Source organism: Dipteris shenzhenensis, chromosome 14 (assembly GCF_047967505.1).
Source record: "Dipteris shenzhenensis isolate YYH24624 ecotype China chromosome 14, Dip_SZ_1.0, whole genome shotgun sequence".
Taxonomy (NCBI): domain Eukaryota; kingdom Viridiplantae; phylum Streptophyta; class Polypodiopsida; order Gleicheniales; family Dipteridaceae; genus Dipteris; species Dipteris shenzhenensis.
Window position 1 is genome coordinate 55218061 of NC_141609.1, and position 15448 is coordinate 55233508.

Sequence of the window (15448 nt, forward strand, 5' to 3'; positions counted from 1 at the left end):
AGTTCACAGAACAAAAAATAGGGACAAAAACTAGACACCTATAAAATGAATCAAGAAATCCACAATGGACTCTGATTGTACGAGTGACAAGGGAGTTCCAAATAGGCCATAACAGCCTGAACACAATATCAAGAACACAATTTCCCATCCAACTGGCATCAGCAAGAACAATACACCGTGCACAAGGACTATCCATGGATAAGCTCGCATTCGACCCATCAAACATAAAAAATCATGGATTACTTTACATAGAACTGTCCCGAATTCGAGACCCTACGAACCTATACTTACTTAATATAGTCGAGGAAAAGCACATAAAAATCGATCAATATGTACTGCATGAGATTACATGGCTTCAAACACAAGCAAAATGGATACCAAAACAAATGGACCTCTCCAAACATCAACATAAATTCACAACGATACAATCATTAAACACACGATCATTTGACACATACAAGCAAGACATCTTAAATTGTAACAGTCCTCTATCTGCAACTTTCCTCTGCTTGCAAGAGACTCATCAAAACAATCCCCACAGTATACAACTACCTGGATTCAAAGTGATTTGTGGGGATGGGGGCATTGGAATTGATTCAAAGTGATCTGTGGGGATGGGGGCATTGGAATTGCAACATACTACAACGACACAACGTTTGTCGAAGGAAAAAATTACATCAACATCAACAACACAGAAGAACTTCTTACAATCCACAAAACAAACAAAAGCTATAATAAATGTTTACAAATCTCCTAAAGTAAAAACAAAAGACCTTCCTAAAACACTACAAAAATTACTATCCAAAATAACTAACAAAATGGAAGCATACATAGTAGGCGACTTCAACATAGACTACATAACTACCAAAACAACATCAAGTCCACTTACGTCATTCATGAACCATAACAACTTCATACAACGAATTGACATGCTAACAACAATATACGGGTCATGCTTGGACCATGTTTGGACAAGAAACACACGATCAAACATACTAACTGCAACAAACTATATTTACTAGTCCGACCACTCCATTGTATACACTTCCATTTTTGCTGACTCATAAAATACACAAAGAAATTCAGATGCAGGGCAGGCCCCTTGAATGGAATTCAACTTGTTTGAAAATAAAAGATGGCTATTTTCGCTTCTTGTTGAATGGCTTCATGGAAGGGGAAAAAAGCACAAGCTTGTTCCCCATGTTTTTGAAAGTGCCTCGACATCCCTGAAGGAATGGATGATCTGCAGCAGTCCTCCTTCCCACTCAAGCCCCCATGATCCATCCCAATCCCATCGATTGCTGCTTCTCGCTGCAGCGAATTTCGATCTTATCGGCGAGGCCTGATGCGGACATTGGCGGCTCGCTTTGCTTCAATGCAAAGCCAGAGCTCTTCAATGTGTCGGGACAGTCTCGCTAGCAGGCGAGCCGCGATGCTTGTTGCTCCTGGTAAAATTCTAACCTCGTTACTCCTAGCCCTCATTACGTCGCAAATCTAGCCATTCACAGTCCCTAGCTCGCTTGTTGGTCTCGTTTCTATTGCAGATGCTATTAGAGTGTTAGCGGAACAGCCATTAGAACATTTCTCGACAGCAAGTTTCATGCCAGAGGCTCGATTTTGGATGGGATTGTCGACAACCCTTTCCGAGGATGCGAACGGCCGTTCCAGATTACGAACGACATCCGACTCTTCTAGACTCACGATAAAGGCTTTGCTTGCCAATAGGATTCAAAGGCACAGAAGCCGGCTCCCATGTAAGCTGAGGTTCTACCGTTATCCTCACATTCTAGACAAGAGAACAAACCGGATATTGGCTGCGTTATCGGAGTGTCAGCACTGGTCACCTGACGTAGGAAAAGCTCTCGATGACCTGAAGATTCGACTGGGTTGGAGAGTTGTTCGGGAAGTTCTCAAGTCCCTCTCTTATGTTTCCGTGGCTGTTGGTTTCTTCAGGTGGGCCAGTCAGCAGAGGAATTTCAGGCACAACACGAAAACCAATGCGGTCATTACACGACTTGTGGGAGAGTCAGGAGATTTCAAGCTCATGTACACATTTCTGCAGCAAATGCATGAAGACCGTTGTGTTGTTACCCCTTTCTTTTTTGCGGACATAATTATGGCATACGGGAGGTCAGGCATGGTGAAGGAAGCTTGCCTTGTTTTCAAACAGATGAGAGCGGCAGGATGCCGACCTAATCGGTTCGTCTATAACTGCCTGATAAGTGTGCTCACGAGGCATGGCTTCCTTGACGGAGCTGAGCTGCTCTATAAGAAAATGGCATGCGTTAAACGTTGCTATCCCGACACTGTGACGTGTAATATGCTGATTGATACGTACGGCAAGTCAGGAGATGTTCTTGAAGCACAACATTGTGTCTTAAAGATGAAGCAGAAAGGCATTCAGCCAAATGAGAAAAGTTATGCAAGTCTGATTGGTAGTTTGCACAGGGCTGGTAGGTTAGAGAAAGCATGTGAAGTCTTTCAGGAAATCCAAAGCAAGGAGTTCTTGGCTAACAGGGTGACATACACAGAGCTACTCAGAGGTCTTGGCAAGGCTGGCAAAATTGAGATGGCTCTAAAGGTATTTGGCGAAATGGAAGATGCTGGATGTACTTCAGATGTGGTAGTATACAACATCTTAATAGATGCCCTTGCAAAGCGCGGTTTAATGACTGAGGCATGGAAGGTCTTCGTTTCTATGGAAGGTAAAGGATGCCCTCCTAACGAAGTAACTTACAATTCTCTCATAAATGGTTTCTGTAAAGTGAAGAAAATGGATGAAGCTTTACGATGGTATGAAAGCATGAAACAGCAGGGTATAAGGCCAAGTTGTTACACATATGCCATTATTATTGGTGGATATTGCAAGACAGCACAATGGGATGTAGCTTACCAGTTTTTAATGGAGATGGAGAGATCTCATTGCACCCAAAGAGTCTCAGATATCGAAGCTGGTGTTCAAACTGAATGCTTCCCCAGGAGTGTATTTGTGCACAATGTTATGCTTGGGGATTTGGTCAAAGCAGGGAAACTAGAGACTGCTTGTGCCCATTTTGAAACTATGCAAGAGAAAGGGTCATGTCCTGATGTTGTGTCTTACAGCATCATGATTCATGGTCTTGGAAATGCTGGGAAGATATCCGATGCGTTACATATTTACAGACGAATGAAAGATTCAGGCCTTAAACCTAATCTTATAACATGCAACACATTAATCCATGTTTGTCGAAAGGCTGGAAGGACTTTTGATGTACGTGAGATTGTGAATGAGATGTTGTCTCTTGGTTTAAAACCAGACATCATCACGTATACCTCACTCTGCGCAACTGTCGGAGGGGATAGTAAAAGTTTCCCAAGGCAACAGAATGCTGTGTTAAAACACAGATTTGATCACATACTTGGTATCAGAAATATCAACGAATAATGCATTTGGTTGTACTGACAAGCCTCTTTTTTGATACGCCAACGTTTTGTAGAGAGATGGTGATGATGTTGATGATCACTTTAAACATATTTGCACAGAGACAGACACAGAGAGAGAGAGAGAGAGAGAGAGAGAGAGAGAAGGGGGGGGTGTTTGAACAGGTAGCTTGATTTACAGCTCACAACTACTCAGCTCCACTTGCCTTTCAAAAATTCTTCCCCCAAATTTATGCTTGGTGCAGCGAGCTTCTCAATTCTATTATGCCTCCATTATGTACCCCCTGTAGTGCCCCATTAGCCCTGCTCAGCTACTCACTAACTCTGTAGTGACTAGAGCTCCTAACTAACTCTTATACCTTAGATGTAATCTCCTCCTGGATGTTGATCATGCAGAAAGGCTACAACAGGACACCTCCTAGGACTACAAATAAACCAATATATGGGTGACTTGAACCACTACAATAGTTCACAGAAGAGTTGGCAGGTTGGGATGCTTGGGTCTGTCAAGGCCCTGGTGTCTTCCCCGCTCTCTCGGTTTCCCATAAAGTACGGAGGGTCCACACTTGAGGTTGCGCCAAATAAATAAGGCGGGGGGAAAGAGTTCTCCATGAGATGTTTGGTGGGTGTAAGTGCCTCACACAGCTAAGCCGGCTCTCAAAACAAAACAAAACTTATAATTGTGAGGGAGAAAATCATAAAAATGGAGACTTTAGCCCACCTCCCCACAATCCTCAAATTATTTATTGTGGCACAATGCTTAATGCACATAGCTATTCACCCTTTAAAAGAAAACTAATCTTTACAAAAAAAGATAGATTAACTTGATAACAAAAGTAATCACATTTAAAAGACGGATTAGCTTGACGAAAAAAAGGTGTTTCCTTTGTCTAGACACCAAGAGACACAAGGATTGCTCAAATGGAGCCATAACTCAAACAAACGAGAAAAGTAGAAAAGGAGACCTTAAAGGGGAAAAGATAATACATATAATCTCAAAGGCCATTACAAAGAAATTGCTAACTCATATTGAATTTAAGAGATGATCAAGGAGACACATGGCTTTGATTTTTAATTCTTGTAAATTTGCAGAGATCCCTTGTATTGGATAGCTTGTAGTTTCCTTCAAAATTCAAGGTGACTTTTTGTGAGATTCCATGCCCGCTTTGCAAAGGAGGACTCGTACTTTTCTTCAAATCTTGAGGATATCAACATCATATTTTGGACAATCAATTATGAGATTTTCACTTGTTTAAAGCTCGTGGGATTCTTTCTTGTAATAACCATGTGGTCATAACGGGCCTAAATGGAGGGATCCATGAGCCTTTTAATGACCATGTGTTTGTTACAAGGGTCATGGACCTCTCTAGCCATGTCCAAATGATGATTGGTTTGTAAAGGAGAATCCATGTAAGAAATGAAGCTCAAGGGGTCTATTACAACCACATGGTTGTACCAAATCTCATGTGGTCATTATTAGGCTCATGTACCTTTAGCCATGTTCACATAATGATGTGGGTATTCCAATTAAAAGTACACAAGCAAGTTGTGGTCAAGTTAATTGTGTTGATCTAGAATGCAAAATGGGTCTCCCCACCACTAGTAGTGATCCCTAAGGAGTGGAGGTTCTACATCAATTATAAAAGTTCAATGTTGCCACCAAGAGGGACCACTTCCATCTTCCCTTCCAAGTTCTCATATTGTAATTTGGTTAGTGGCCATGATATGTCCTTTGTAGTGGATATTGTGGCTTCTAGATACAAATTATAGAAGATGATGTATTGAAGATGACATTCACGATCACTTGGCATACCTTTTCTTTCTGTGTCATGTCCTTTGGGATCATTAATGCCCCTACTACATTCCAACACTTCATGTAGCAACCTACTCGAGGAAATTCATAGGGGTTTAATTGGCCTTTTAGAGGATGGATGAAGCATAGGGTAGCCTAAATACTAAAAGGTGAATGATTAGAGCTTCTCAAGGTAGACATGTCGATCACACTATCTCCAAGGAAGGTATTTGCCCTAACCCTCAAAAAGTACAAGCTATTCTCAATCTCACACTACCCAAAAGAAAGAAGTAAATTAGGTTGTCCATGAATCTAGTTAGTTATTATCACTAATTTATTTCTAAATATGCATCCATGACTTCCATTCTTAAAGACATGAAAGGTCACTTTATGTGGGACTGGTATTGTGACTAAGGTTTTGGAAGAGTTAAGGAAGCATTGGCTTCTGCTCTCATTTCTCGCAACCCAAACTGGGTAAAAGCCTTTTTCATCAATCTAAGAGGAGGATCCCATACACTCATAAGGACTCTTTCATAACAAGTGAAAGTTAGGCTACTTCTCGGTAGATGCTTTTGAAATAGAGAAGCCTTCTCTTCTCTTATGTGTTGAAAAGTTAAGCATTATATTATTAGTAGAAATTTTGTCTTCTCTTCTCTTATCTTTTGTGTTGAAAAGTTAAGCATTATGTTATTGGTATAAAATTTGTCTTCACTATAGGTGATACGCAAGCCAAGAAAGTGCTTCAATGCCCAAAATATGGGGCTATGGTTCAAAATTGATATCAACGGGATCATTTTCCTCTTCACTCCTTTCTAAAAATCGTGTCTAGATTGGTGAATTAGGTAGGTTATCAATAGTCTTCATATAAGTAAACAAGGGAAAGACCATTAATTTCCACCTCTTCATAGTAAAATCTGGTATAGACAACTAAAGGGCAACTCAAGGATTCTCTTTCATAACTTCATCATGATTATGGATAACTATTGGAAAACCATAAAATTGAATTTCCACATGCATATTATATAGGTTCAGCCATGTCTACAAGTGGCCAACCAAATATTGAACATAGAAGAACTATGTAGCACATTCCTCTAAGGACAAAGACAAGAATTGTAAGAACGCATGATCATTCTCCTCTCCTTGCTTTGCAAGTCATGAGGAAGTTTCCCATGTATACCTCTGTTGAGGGAGGTTCTCTCTCTCTCTCTCTCTCTCTCTCTCTCTCTCTCTCTCTCTCTCAAGCTTTAGCCTCTCGCCCTGGCCCCCTCTCACCTTCACATAACCAGATGTCTTAAAAAGAAGTGCCACAAGTTGAATAGGACAAAAAATGATATATGCAATATTAGTCAAAATGGCACACAAGCACATATCTACTTCAAAGGGAGGGCAGTAAGAGTCAATCTCCTTGGAAAACACATAATTATAGGGTATGAAGATTTGGATATTGGAAGAGCTCACTCCAATCTAGCTCAAACAAAGAAACAGTGAAATTACCAAAGTAAAGGAAGCACGCAAAGCAGGCAAATGGGTGGTCTATCAAGATCGGAAAGCATTGATTAGGGACTTCAAATCCAAACCTAAAAACCCTTAGTGTTAAACCGTTTACGGCCCGAGAAATGACCATGGTCGGCATTTCTCGGCTGGGAAGTGGCCAAAAAACTGCTCGCGGCCTACCGGGAAATGCCTCCATCGTGGCCATGTGCCGGTGATGGAGCCCGTTTACGACCATGCATCGGTTTGGCGACGATTTGGCAAGCGTTTGGTTATTACTGGTAGTGTGTGTGTTGAGTGGTGCATGTGTGCATGTGTTATTTGTTGTGTATGTGAGTGGTATATGTGTATGTGTGTGAGTGGTTGTGTGTTTTGTGTTTGACGCGTGCGCTTGTGGTGCATGGCGTTTGTGTTTTGTGATGGTGTTTGTGTTGTTTGCTCATTTTGTTTGTGATGGTGGTCGAGGCTCGTTGAGTCTGTTGGAGAGGGTTCGAGGCAGTGCGAGGCAGTGCATGACAGGCGCCTATTGCGGAGGTGCTTTCGGTGGATGACAGGCTTCTGCTGCGAAGGTGTTTTTGGTGGATAACAGGCATCTGCTGCAAAGGTGTTTTCGGTGGACGACAGGCGTTTGTTGCGGATTGTGCTGCAGATTCGAGATGGAGTTAGCTATGGACTGTCCTTCTTTTCGCTTGGGCTCGATAAGGACGTTTCTGCTGTTGTGGATTTGGTTTCTGGTCCTGATTTAGTTGTCTGTTTGGGCAGAGAGGCAGATATTGTCTCTGAGAATGTTTGTTTTGCTGGCGGTGCTACATGCGAGGTTGCTAAGGATTTCCGCAATCGTGGAGGTTTGGAGTTTTTGTTTGTGTTGTCTGTTGTGATATTTCTTTAGTTGTTTTAACTGTTTTCTTTGTGTGATGGCTCAATGTTGTATTGATTGTTTTGTTTGGTTGTTAGGTACCGGATCTATTGTGGAAGGTTGTGTAACTTTTGTTGTTGGTTTCTTGCCACTTGATCCTTCTTTGGAGAAGGAAGTAGAGGAGGGTGGAGCGAATAGGAGCTCAGATAAAGACAATTGGGCTCGGGGTCGATTTGATTCTTAGCGGCGTCTTGAGGGTCTTGATGTTTCTATCCCTATCGAGGAGTTGGATTTGAGACTTTTTGATGATTTGCTTGGTAGGTTTATACTTCAAGTGTGCAAGAAGAAAGGAGAAGGTGGGTTTTACCCTCCTGCTACATTGCATGCTTTGTTCAAGTCTTATAATCAAATTTTGAGGAGGTTCCAAGATTGTCGGGTAGCTGCGACAGGTGTTGTTGAGGTTCCTTTCAATTTGTTTAAGAATCCTTTGTTCTCAAAGGCTTGCTCTTCCCTTACGAGCGCAATGAATCGCTCCGTGTGTGTTGATGGTCTGAAACCCTACAAAGAAAAGCGATATTGTTGGGTTGAAGGATGAGATGTTGAATTGAAGGATGCGGATTTCAATGCTTTCCATCCTTGGGGTCTGCAGAAAGGATTTGCTTTTTACATGCTGCTTCGGTTTCCTATCAGAGGTGGTACTAAGCTGTATGGAATACAGCGTGCGCAATTTGTTCGTGCTTCTGATGTTTTCATTCAATATCTTCAGTAAGTGTTGTTTGTTTTGGTTTTAAGTTTTTTGTGTTTGATTTATTCGTTTCTGATGTATTTTGTTTGTGTTTCGCAAGTTTGAGGAGCGATTGACGAAGAATCATGTGATGAGCCTAAAGCATTACAAAGTTGAGCATCTCCGAAAGTCGTTGAAGAGTTATGAAGCGGATTTTGTCTTCACTTTCAACCAGCTTATGAAGCATATGCCTGCTGTTGTTTCTGGTGATGACAATTTGTTGTATGTGTTCCTTCAGCCGATCGACAATCCGAGATCTGTGGTAGGTGTTTAGTGTTGTATTGTGCTTCTATTATTTTGTTTTTTAATGTTGTGCTTTGTGTGCCTATGTTGTAGGTATGGAATAATCGGAACCGTGTTGGTATTAAGACTTTGAAAGGTCTTGTTTCCTACATGCTTAATATTGTTGGCGGTGGTTCTAAGGGTAAATATACGAACAAGTCTTTGAGGTCCACTGCGTTTAGCAAGCTGGTCATAGGTGTATTTCTTCCTTTGAGAAGCATAATGCAACTGAGGAAGTTTAGCTACGAGCTTGTGAGAGTTTTGATTGAGAGGCCATATGATCAATTTGGAAAGAGGAGGGTTTATGAGGAAGTTCTTGGTGAATGCACAGCTCAGTATGCTATTGTAGTTGATGGGATTTCTTTGGGTGATTGTCCTTTGGATCCGATTCCTATTGGTGGTTTATCGCCTGTTTCTTTTGGTGTTGTTGTTAGTAATAGTTGTGGTGTCTTGACTGGTGATGCTCATGGTGTTTCTCAGGTTCCAAAGTTTAATGGAGGTGAATGTACGCTTGCTGGTTCTTCGGTTTCTTCTGTTGGCGGTGTTTTTGAGTCTTTTGGTGGTGGATCTTCTATGGAATCTGTTCCAGTTGGTGCTCTGTGTTCAGTTCTTGGTGTTCGGGTTTCTGTTGCTGATAAAAGTTTCAAGGATGTCAAGAATATTTCTGAGGCGTTGAATGAAGACGATGACTTTTTCAAGGAAATGTTGCGGTGTTGCCCTAATGGATTTGATAGTTCTGTTGACCGGATCAGTGGTGGTAGAGGTTCCTTGAGCTACAGTGTTGCGGGTTCTTTTAAGGGTTGTGTCTTTAACTGTTATGGTGGAGGGCATGGGGTTGAAGCAGATGGAGGCGGTGGGAAGAAGAAGCTGTAGCTTAAATTTTGGTTAAATGTAGTGAAGGTTGTTTTAGTATAGTATTTGTCAGAACTATGATTTTGGCTTTGATATACTAGAATATTATATGGAATATACTTTTGATGTTACCTGCTGTTGCAGGTAACTATTTATATTAATGCATATAAATATTTAATGTTAATCTTGTTTAGGTTATTTTCTACGTGTTTAATTTTTACTGGTTGTTTTTGTTCGTTTGTGATTATGTGTCAAATGGAAGTTTGTTCTGCTGATTATTTTCTTTTATAGAATGGTTAAGTGTCGATTTCTGGTTCATTTATTTTGCGGCGGCAATGTGTTGTATTTTATTTCTGCTCTAGAAATGAACTTGATCCAACGGTCAAAATTTAATTCCGCCCAACCTCATACCTTGACGGTCTGTGAAAGGTCAATGCAGAGGTCATGAACATAGTTGGTTGATTGGAATGACATTCATGATAAGTTTTTGCATGAAGAACATGGAAGACTTGAAAGCTAAAACATATTATATAGGTTCAACCATGTCTACAAGTGGCCAACCAAATATTGAACATAAAAGAACTATGTAGCAAATTCCTCTAAGGACAAAGGCAAGAAATGTAAGAATGCATGATCATTCTCCACTTCTTGCTTTGCAAGTTATGAGGAAGTTTCCCATGTATATGTCCACCCAAGGAGGTTCTCTCTCTCTCTCTCTCTCTCTCTCACGCTTTAGCCTCTTGCCCTAGCCCCCTCTCACCTTCACATAATCAGATGTCTTAAAAAGAAGTGCCACAAGTTGAATATGACAAAAAATGATATATGCAATATTAGTCAAAATGGCACACAAGCACATATCTACTTCCAAGGGAGGGCAGCAAGAGTCAATCTCCTTGGACAAACACATAACTGCAGGGTATGAAGATTTGGATATTGGAAGAGTTCACTCCAATCTAGCTCAAACAAAGAAACAATGAAATTACCAAAGTAAAGGAAGCACGCAAAGCAGGCAAATGGGTGGTCTATCAAGATGGGAAACATTGATTAGGGACTTCAAATCCAAACCCAAAGACCCTCAGTCTTAAACTGATGTTACAAAGGCCACCTCATGATAGTTAGAATGTAGCTATGTCCTATAATAACCTGGGAGGAGCTGCCTTGTGCACTACCCCGATTCTCTAGTTCTCTAGATGGAGTAAGTTTCGTTTTGGAGTTTGTACTTTGTCTCATAGGCCCATGAGGACTTTCTACAAACGTTAATAGATATGTGTGTGTGTGTGTGTTTTAGACTCGACAAGACCCCTTTCCATAGTGAAATGAAAACAATGTAGCTCAAAAGAGAGAGCAATTGTCATTAATGAAAAATATTGAATGCTATTGTTTTGTCAAAAGGTCGATGAGAGGTGGGGATGAGAGGTGGGCATTTCAAAAATTTGTAGAATGCATAATTTTTCAAAAGGTTGCACTTTGATAAGTCATAGCAAGCATCACTTTTATTGAAGAGGGGAGTTTGCATACCTAGCACCATCCAATAAGAAAAACGTGGTAAGCACCAGTTAAAGCTTAGTTGGGAAGACATGTGTCATAAACACCCATCCCTTGTTATCGGAGTCACAATAAAAATAACCACTTAAAACGGACTTACAAATCAAGTTGTGAAAATATGAGTGAATAAGTAGTGGTATGAAAAGTGAGGCATTTTTGCAGACTGAAGAGCAATTTAAGTTTTATGAACAAAATTATAGATATGAGAAAGAAAATGTTAGTAAAAATCCTTTAGATAAAAATAAGGGGAGGGATAGTGAAATGGAGGGGTTACGTGAAAGTGTGATAGGCAAGAAAGATCGGGGTGTTTTTGTAAGGAGTTAAAAAAGGAAAGAAAGGGGAAGAAATTGAAAAGAGATAATTTAAAGCATAAAGAAATAGTGTGGGGGTTAGGTGAAGGGAATAGAGAAATAAGGAGAAAATTGGGGGATGGGTATAGGTATTATAAATAAATTAGAGGGGAAGTTTAGTAGAAAATTTGAGGGAAAGAAAATGGGGTAAGGACGCTTGTTGAAAAACTTTAAAAATTTTGGGAGGGGGACATTAGAACAAAGAAAGATAAGTTAGGATTAAAACAATTAAAGTGGGAAAATGCCAAAAAAGAAGAAATTTAAGGGTAAGGAGGGAAGGAAAGAATCAGAGAAAAACAAGGGCTAAGAGTACTTTGGAACTAGGGGGTTTGAGGAAAAAAGCTAAGAGTACTTTGGATCCGGGGGGGGTTGTAATTAAATACAATACAAGAGAATTACGACAAACCAAAGTGAAAAAATGGGGGGGAAATTTGGAACCTGAGAATTCGTAGGGAATAGATGATCGTGGGAATCGGTACGCGGTGTACGTCGATAGTCCGGAGACTGTGTAGAGTGCAGTGAGTCAGTACATAGAAGTGTGCATCGAGCGAGGTGCGAGGGGTTAGCAAGGGCATCCTAGCTAGCCTAGTACTAGAGAGCATAGGCTACGCTATTGTAGTAAGGGTTGGGACTCCGGAAGGCTTAGAGGCGAGGAGCTACGAGATTAGGGGCAGTCTGTCGTACATCGAATAGTAGAGGCGGGTAGTCAACAATACGATGAGTGATTGGAGAGGCAGCCAGCAATATGATGAGCAGGTGGAGGAGCTACAGGACTCCCTGGGAAAAGGATAGTGTAGACAGTAGATTGCAAGCAGAAGGGGTACGGGTAGGGGAGTAAATAGGGAGTGTTTGACGGGTTTAAGTAGGAGGAGACAAGGGTTGTCAGGCAGATTAGGTCAGGGAGAGGCACGAGGCCCAAGAAAAGATTAGGAAAAGGTAGCTTAGATGCCTAGGTAGTTTAGGGAAAAGACAAGGAAAAGGTAGTTTTTAGAAAAAATTAACCACTCTACTATTAGGAAAAGGTAGTTTAAATAGAATTAACCACTGAATAAGAGAAACCGATAGTTTAGAAAAAATTAGGGGAATAATTAGGAAAAGTTTTTGAAAAAATTAGGAGATAATTAGGAAAAAAGGAAATAAATAGGGAAATTTAGGAAAACATAAATAGGAAATAAATAAAAAATAAATAGGAAAAAATTAAGGGAAATTTAAAAAAATTAAGGGAAATAAAGGAGAAAACTAGGGAAAATTTTGTAATTAAATACAATACAAGAGAATTACGACAAACCAAAGTGAAAAAATGGGGGGGAAATTTGGAACCTGAGAATCCGTAGGGAATAGATGATCGTGGGAATCGGTACACGGTGTACGTCAACAGTCCGGAGACTGTGTAGCATGCAGTGAGTCAGTACACAAAAGTGTGCATTGAGCGAGGTGCGAGGGGTTAGCAAGGGCATTGTAGCTAGCCTAGTACTAGAGAGCATAGGCTACGCTGTTGTAGTAAGGGTTGGGACTTTGGAAGGCTTAAAGGCGAGGAGCTACGGGATTAGGGGCAGCCCGTCGTACATCGAATAGTAGAGGCGGGTAGTCCGCAGAGTACGATGAGTGATTGGAGAGGCAGCCAACAATATGATGAGCAGGTGGAGGAGCTACAGGACTCCCTAGGAAGAGGATATTGTAGATAGTAGATTGCAGGCAGAAGGGGTACAGGTAGGGGAGTAAATAGGGAGTGTGTGAGGGGTTTAAGTAGGAGGAGACAAGGGGTAGTCGGGAGGATTAGGTCAAGGAGAGGCACGAGGCCCAAGAAAAGATTAGGAAAAGGTAGTTTAGATGCCTAGGTAGTTTAGGGAAAAGACTAGGAAAAGGTAGTTTTTAGAAAAAATTAACCACTCTACTATTAGGAAAAGGTAGTTTAAATAGAATTAACCACTTAATAAGAGAAACCAATAGTTTAGAAAAAATTAGGGGAATAATTAGGAAAAGTTTTTGAAAAAATTAGGAGATAATTAGGAAAAAAGGAAATAAATAGGGAAATTTAGGAAAACATAAATAGGAAATAAATAAAAAATAAATAGGAAAAATTTAAGGGAAATTTAAGAAAATTAAGGGAAATAAAGGAGAAAATTAGGGAAAAATTAGCGGGGGGGGTAGGAAAATTAGAGAAAATATATAGGAAAAATTTAAGGGAAATTTAAAGCAAAATTAGGGGGAAATAAAGGAGAAAACTAGGGAAAAATTAGAGAGGGGTGGGGGGGAAGGAAGGAAAAAAGGAAGGGGGGGGGATTAAACATGGAAATAAATAGGGTGAAGGGATAAAAAGTAAATTGAATGTAAAGTGGGAAAGGGATAATAAGTGTGTGTGTGTATGTGAGGGCAACCATGGACAATATAGAATTTCCACCTAGCTAGAGCAAGCACATTCAAGGTCAGTGAAAGGTGAATGCAGAGGTCATGAACATAGTTGGTTGATTGGAATGACATTCATGATAAGTTTTTGCATGAAGAACATGGAAGACTTGAAAGCTAAAACATATTATATAGGTTCAGCCATGTCTACAAGTGGCCAACCAAATATTGAACATAGAAGAACTATGTAGCAAATTCCTCTAAGGATAAAGACAAGAAATGTAAGAACACATGGTCATTCTCCACTTCTTGCTTTGCAAGTCATGAGGAAGTTTCCCATGTATACCTCCGCTCAAGGAGATTCTCTCTCTCTCTCTCTCTCTCTCTCTCAGGATTTAGCCTCTCGCCTTGGCCCCCTCTCACATTCACATAATCAAATGTCTTAAAAATAAGTGCCACAAGTTGAACAAGACAAAAAATGATATATGCAATATTAGTCAAAATGGCACACAAGCACATATCTACTTCAAAGAGAGGGTAGCAAGAGTCAATATCCTTGGACAAACACATAATTGCAGGGTATGAAGATTTGGATATTGGAAGAGCTCACTCCAATCTAGCTCAAACAAAGAAACAATGAAATTACCAAAGTAAAGGAAGCACGCAAAGCAGGCAAATGGGTGGTCTATCAAGATGGGAAACATTGATAAGGGACTTCAAATCCAAACCCAAAGACCCTTTGTCTTAAACTGATGTTACAAAGGCCACCTTATGATAGTTAGAATGTAGCTATGTCCTATAATAACATGGGAGGAGCTGCCTTGTGCACTACCCCGATTCTCTAGTTCTCTAGATGGAGCAAGTTTCTTTTTGGATTTTGTACTTTGTCTCATAGACCCATGAGGACTTTCTACAAACATTAATAGATCTGTATGTCCACAAAAAAAAAAGTGTGTGTGTGTGTGAGGGCAACCATGGACAATATAGAATTTCCACCTAGCTAGAGCAAGCACATTCAAGGTCAGTGAAAGGTCAATGCAAAGGTCATGAACATAGTTGGTTGATTGTAATGACATTCATGATAAGTTTTTGCATGAAGAACATGGAAGACTTGAAAGCTAAAACCAATGAAAAATTGGGAGAAAATTAGAGTGTCGATGATGTCATAGTAGGTACGAAAGTAGAATTAGTCATACTTGGTATAAATTTGTTAACAAGGAGTAGACATAAAACTAACTAAGGAGGAAGACATAATTATGAATAAGGGAAATATCTTGAGGCATAGTCCTTACATCCACTAGAGCAAGCCTTGTCTTCCCTCATCCGTTGGAGAAAGCCTTGTCTTCCCCTCATTCACTAGAGCAAGCCTTGTCTTTCCCTTATCTTCTTGTCATTCTTTCTTAACCTCTTTGTTTCACACCTCTTGTTATTCCTTAGAATCAGGGTCTTTGTCTAACTACTACTATTCATGCTAAATGAATCCATCAAGTGCTTTTTGTTCAAGTTAGTGGCTCAAGACACATACCCAATAGGATCACTATTCCCCTGGTTTGAAGCCTTCCCAAGCTTCAATCATTTTTCCTTTTAATCCAAGATTTCATCTTGCATATCACTTCATATATCTTGATGCATCTATCAAAAAATGCCTCTCTATTGTCCTCAAGTATCTTTTAGCTCTCTCATTTGCAGGCCATGAATTAACATGAATATTAGTGGCCATGTAGTATTGA

The 15448-nt window shown here is 40.3% G+C and overlaps 1 protein-coding gene across 2 annotated transcripts; it reads left to right on the plus strand.

The window, feature by feature from the left end:
• Positions 1–1223: 1223 nt before the first annotated feature.
• On the plus strand, positions 1224–3424 carry LOC147894841 (uncharacterized). 2 transcript variants are annotated; one of them, XM_087385443.1, is made up of 2 exons: positions 1224–1448; positions 1516–3424. In XM_087385443.1, exon 2 carries the CDS (start codon positions 1601–1603, stop codon positions 3422–3424), a length of 1824 nt encoding a protein of 607 aa, XP_087241569.1. In that variant the 5' UTR covers positions 1224–1448; positions 1516–1600. The 2 variants fall into 2 exon arrangements, with proteins under 2 accessions (XP_087241569.1, XP_087241568.1); XM_087385442.1 differs by having other exon boundaries at positions 1545–3424.
• Positions 3425–15448: the final 12024 nt, after the last annotated feature.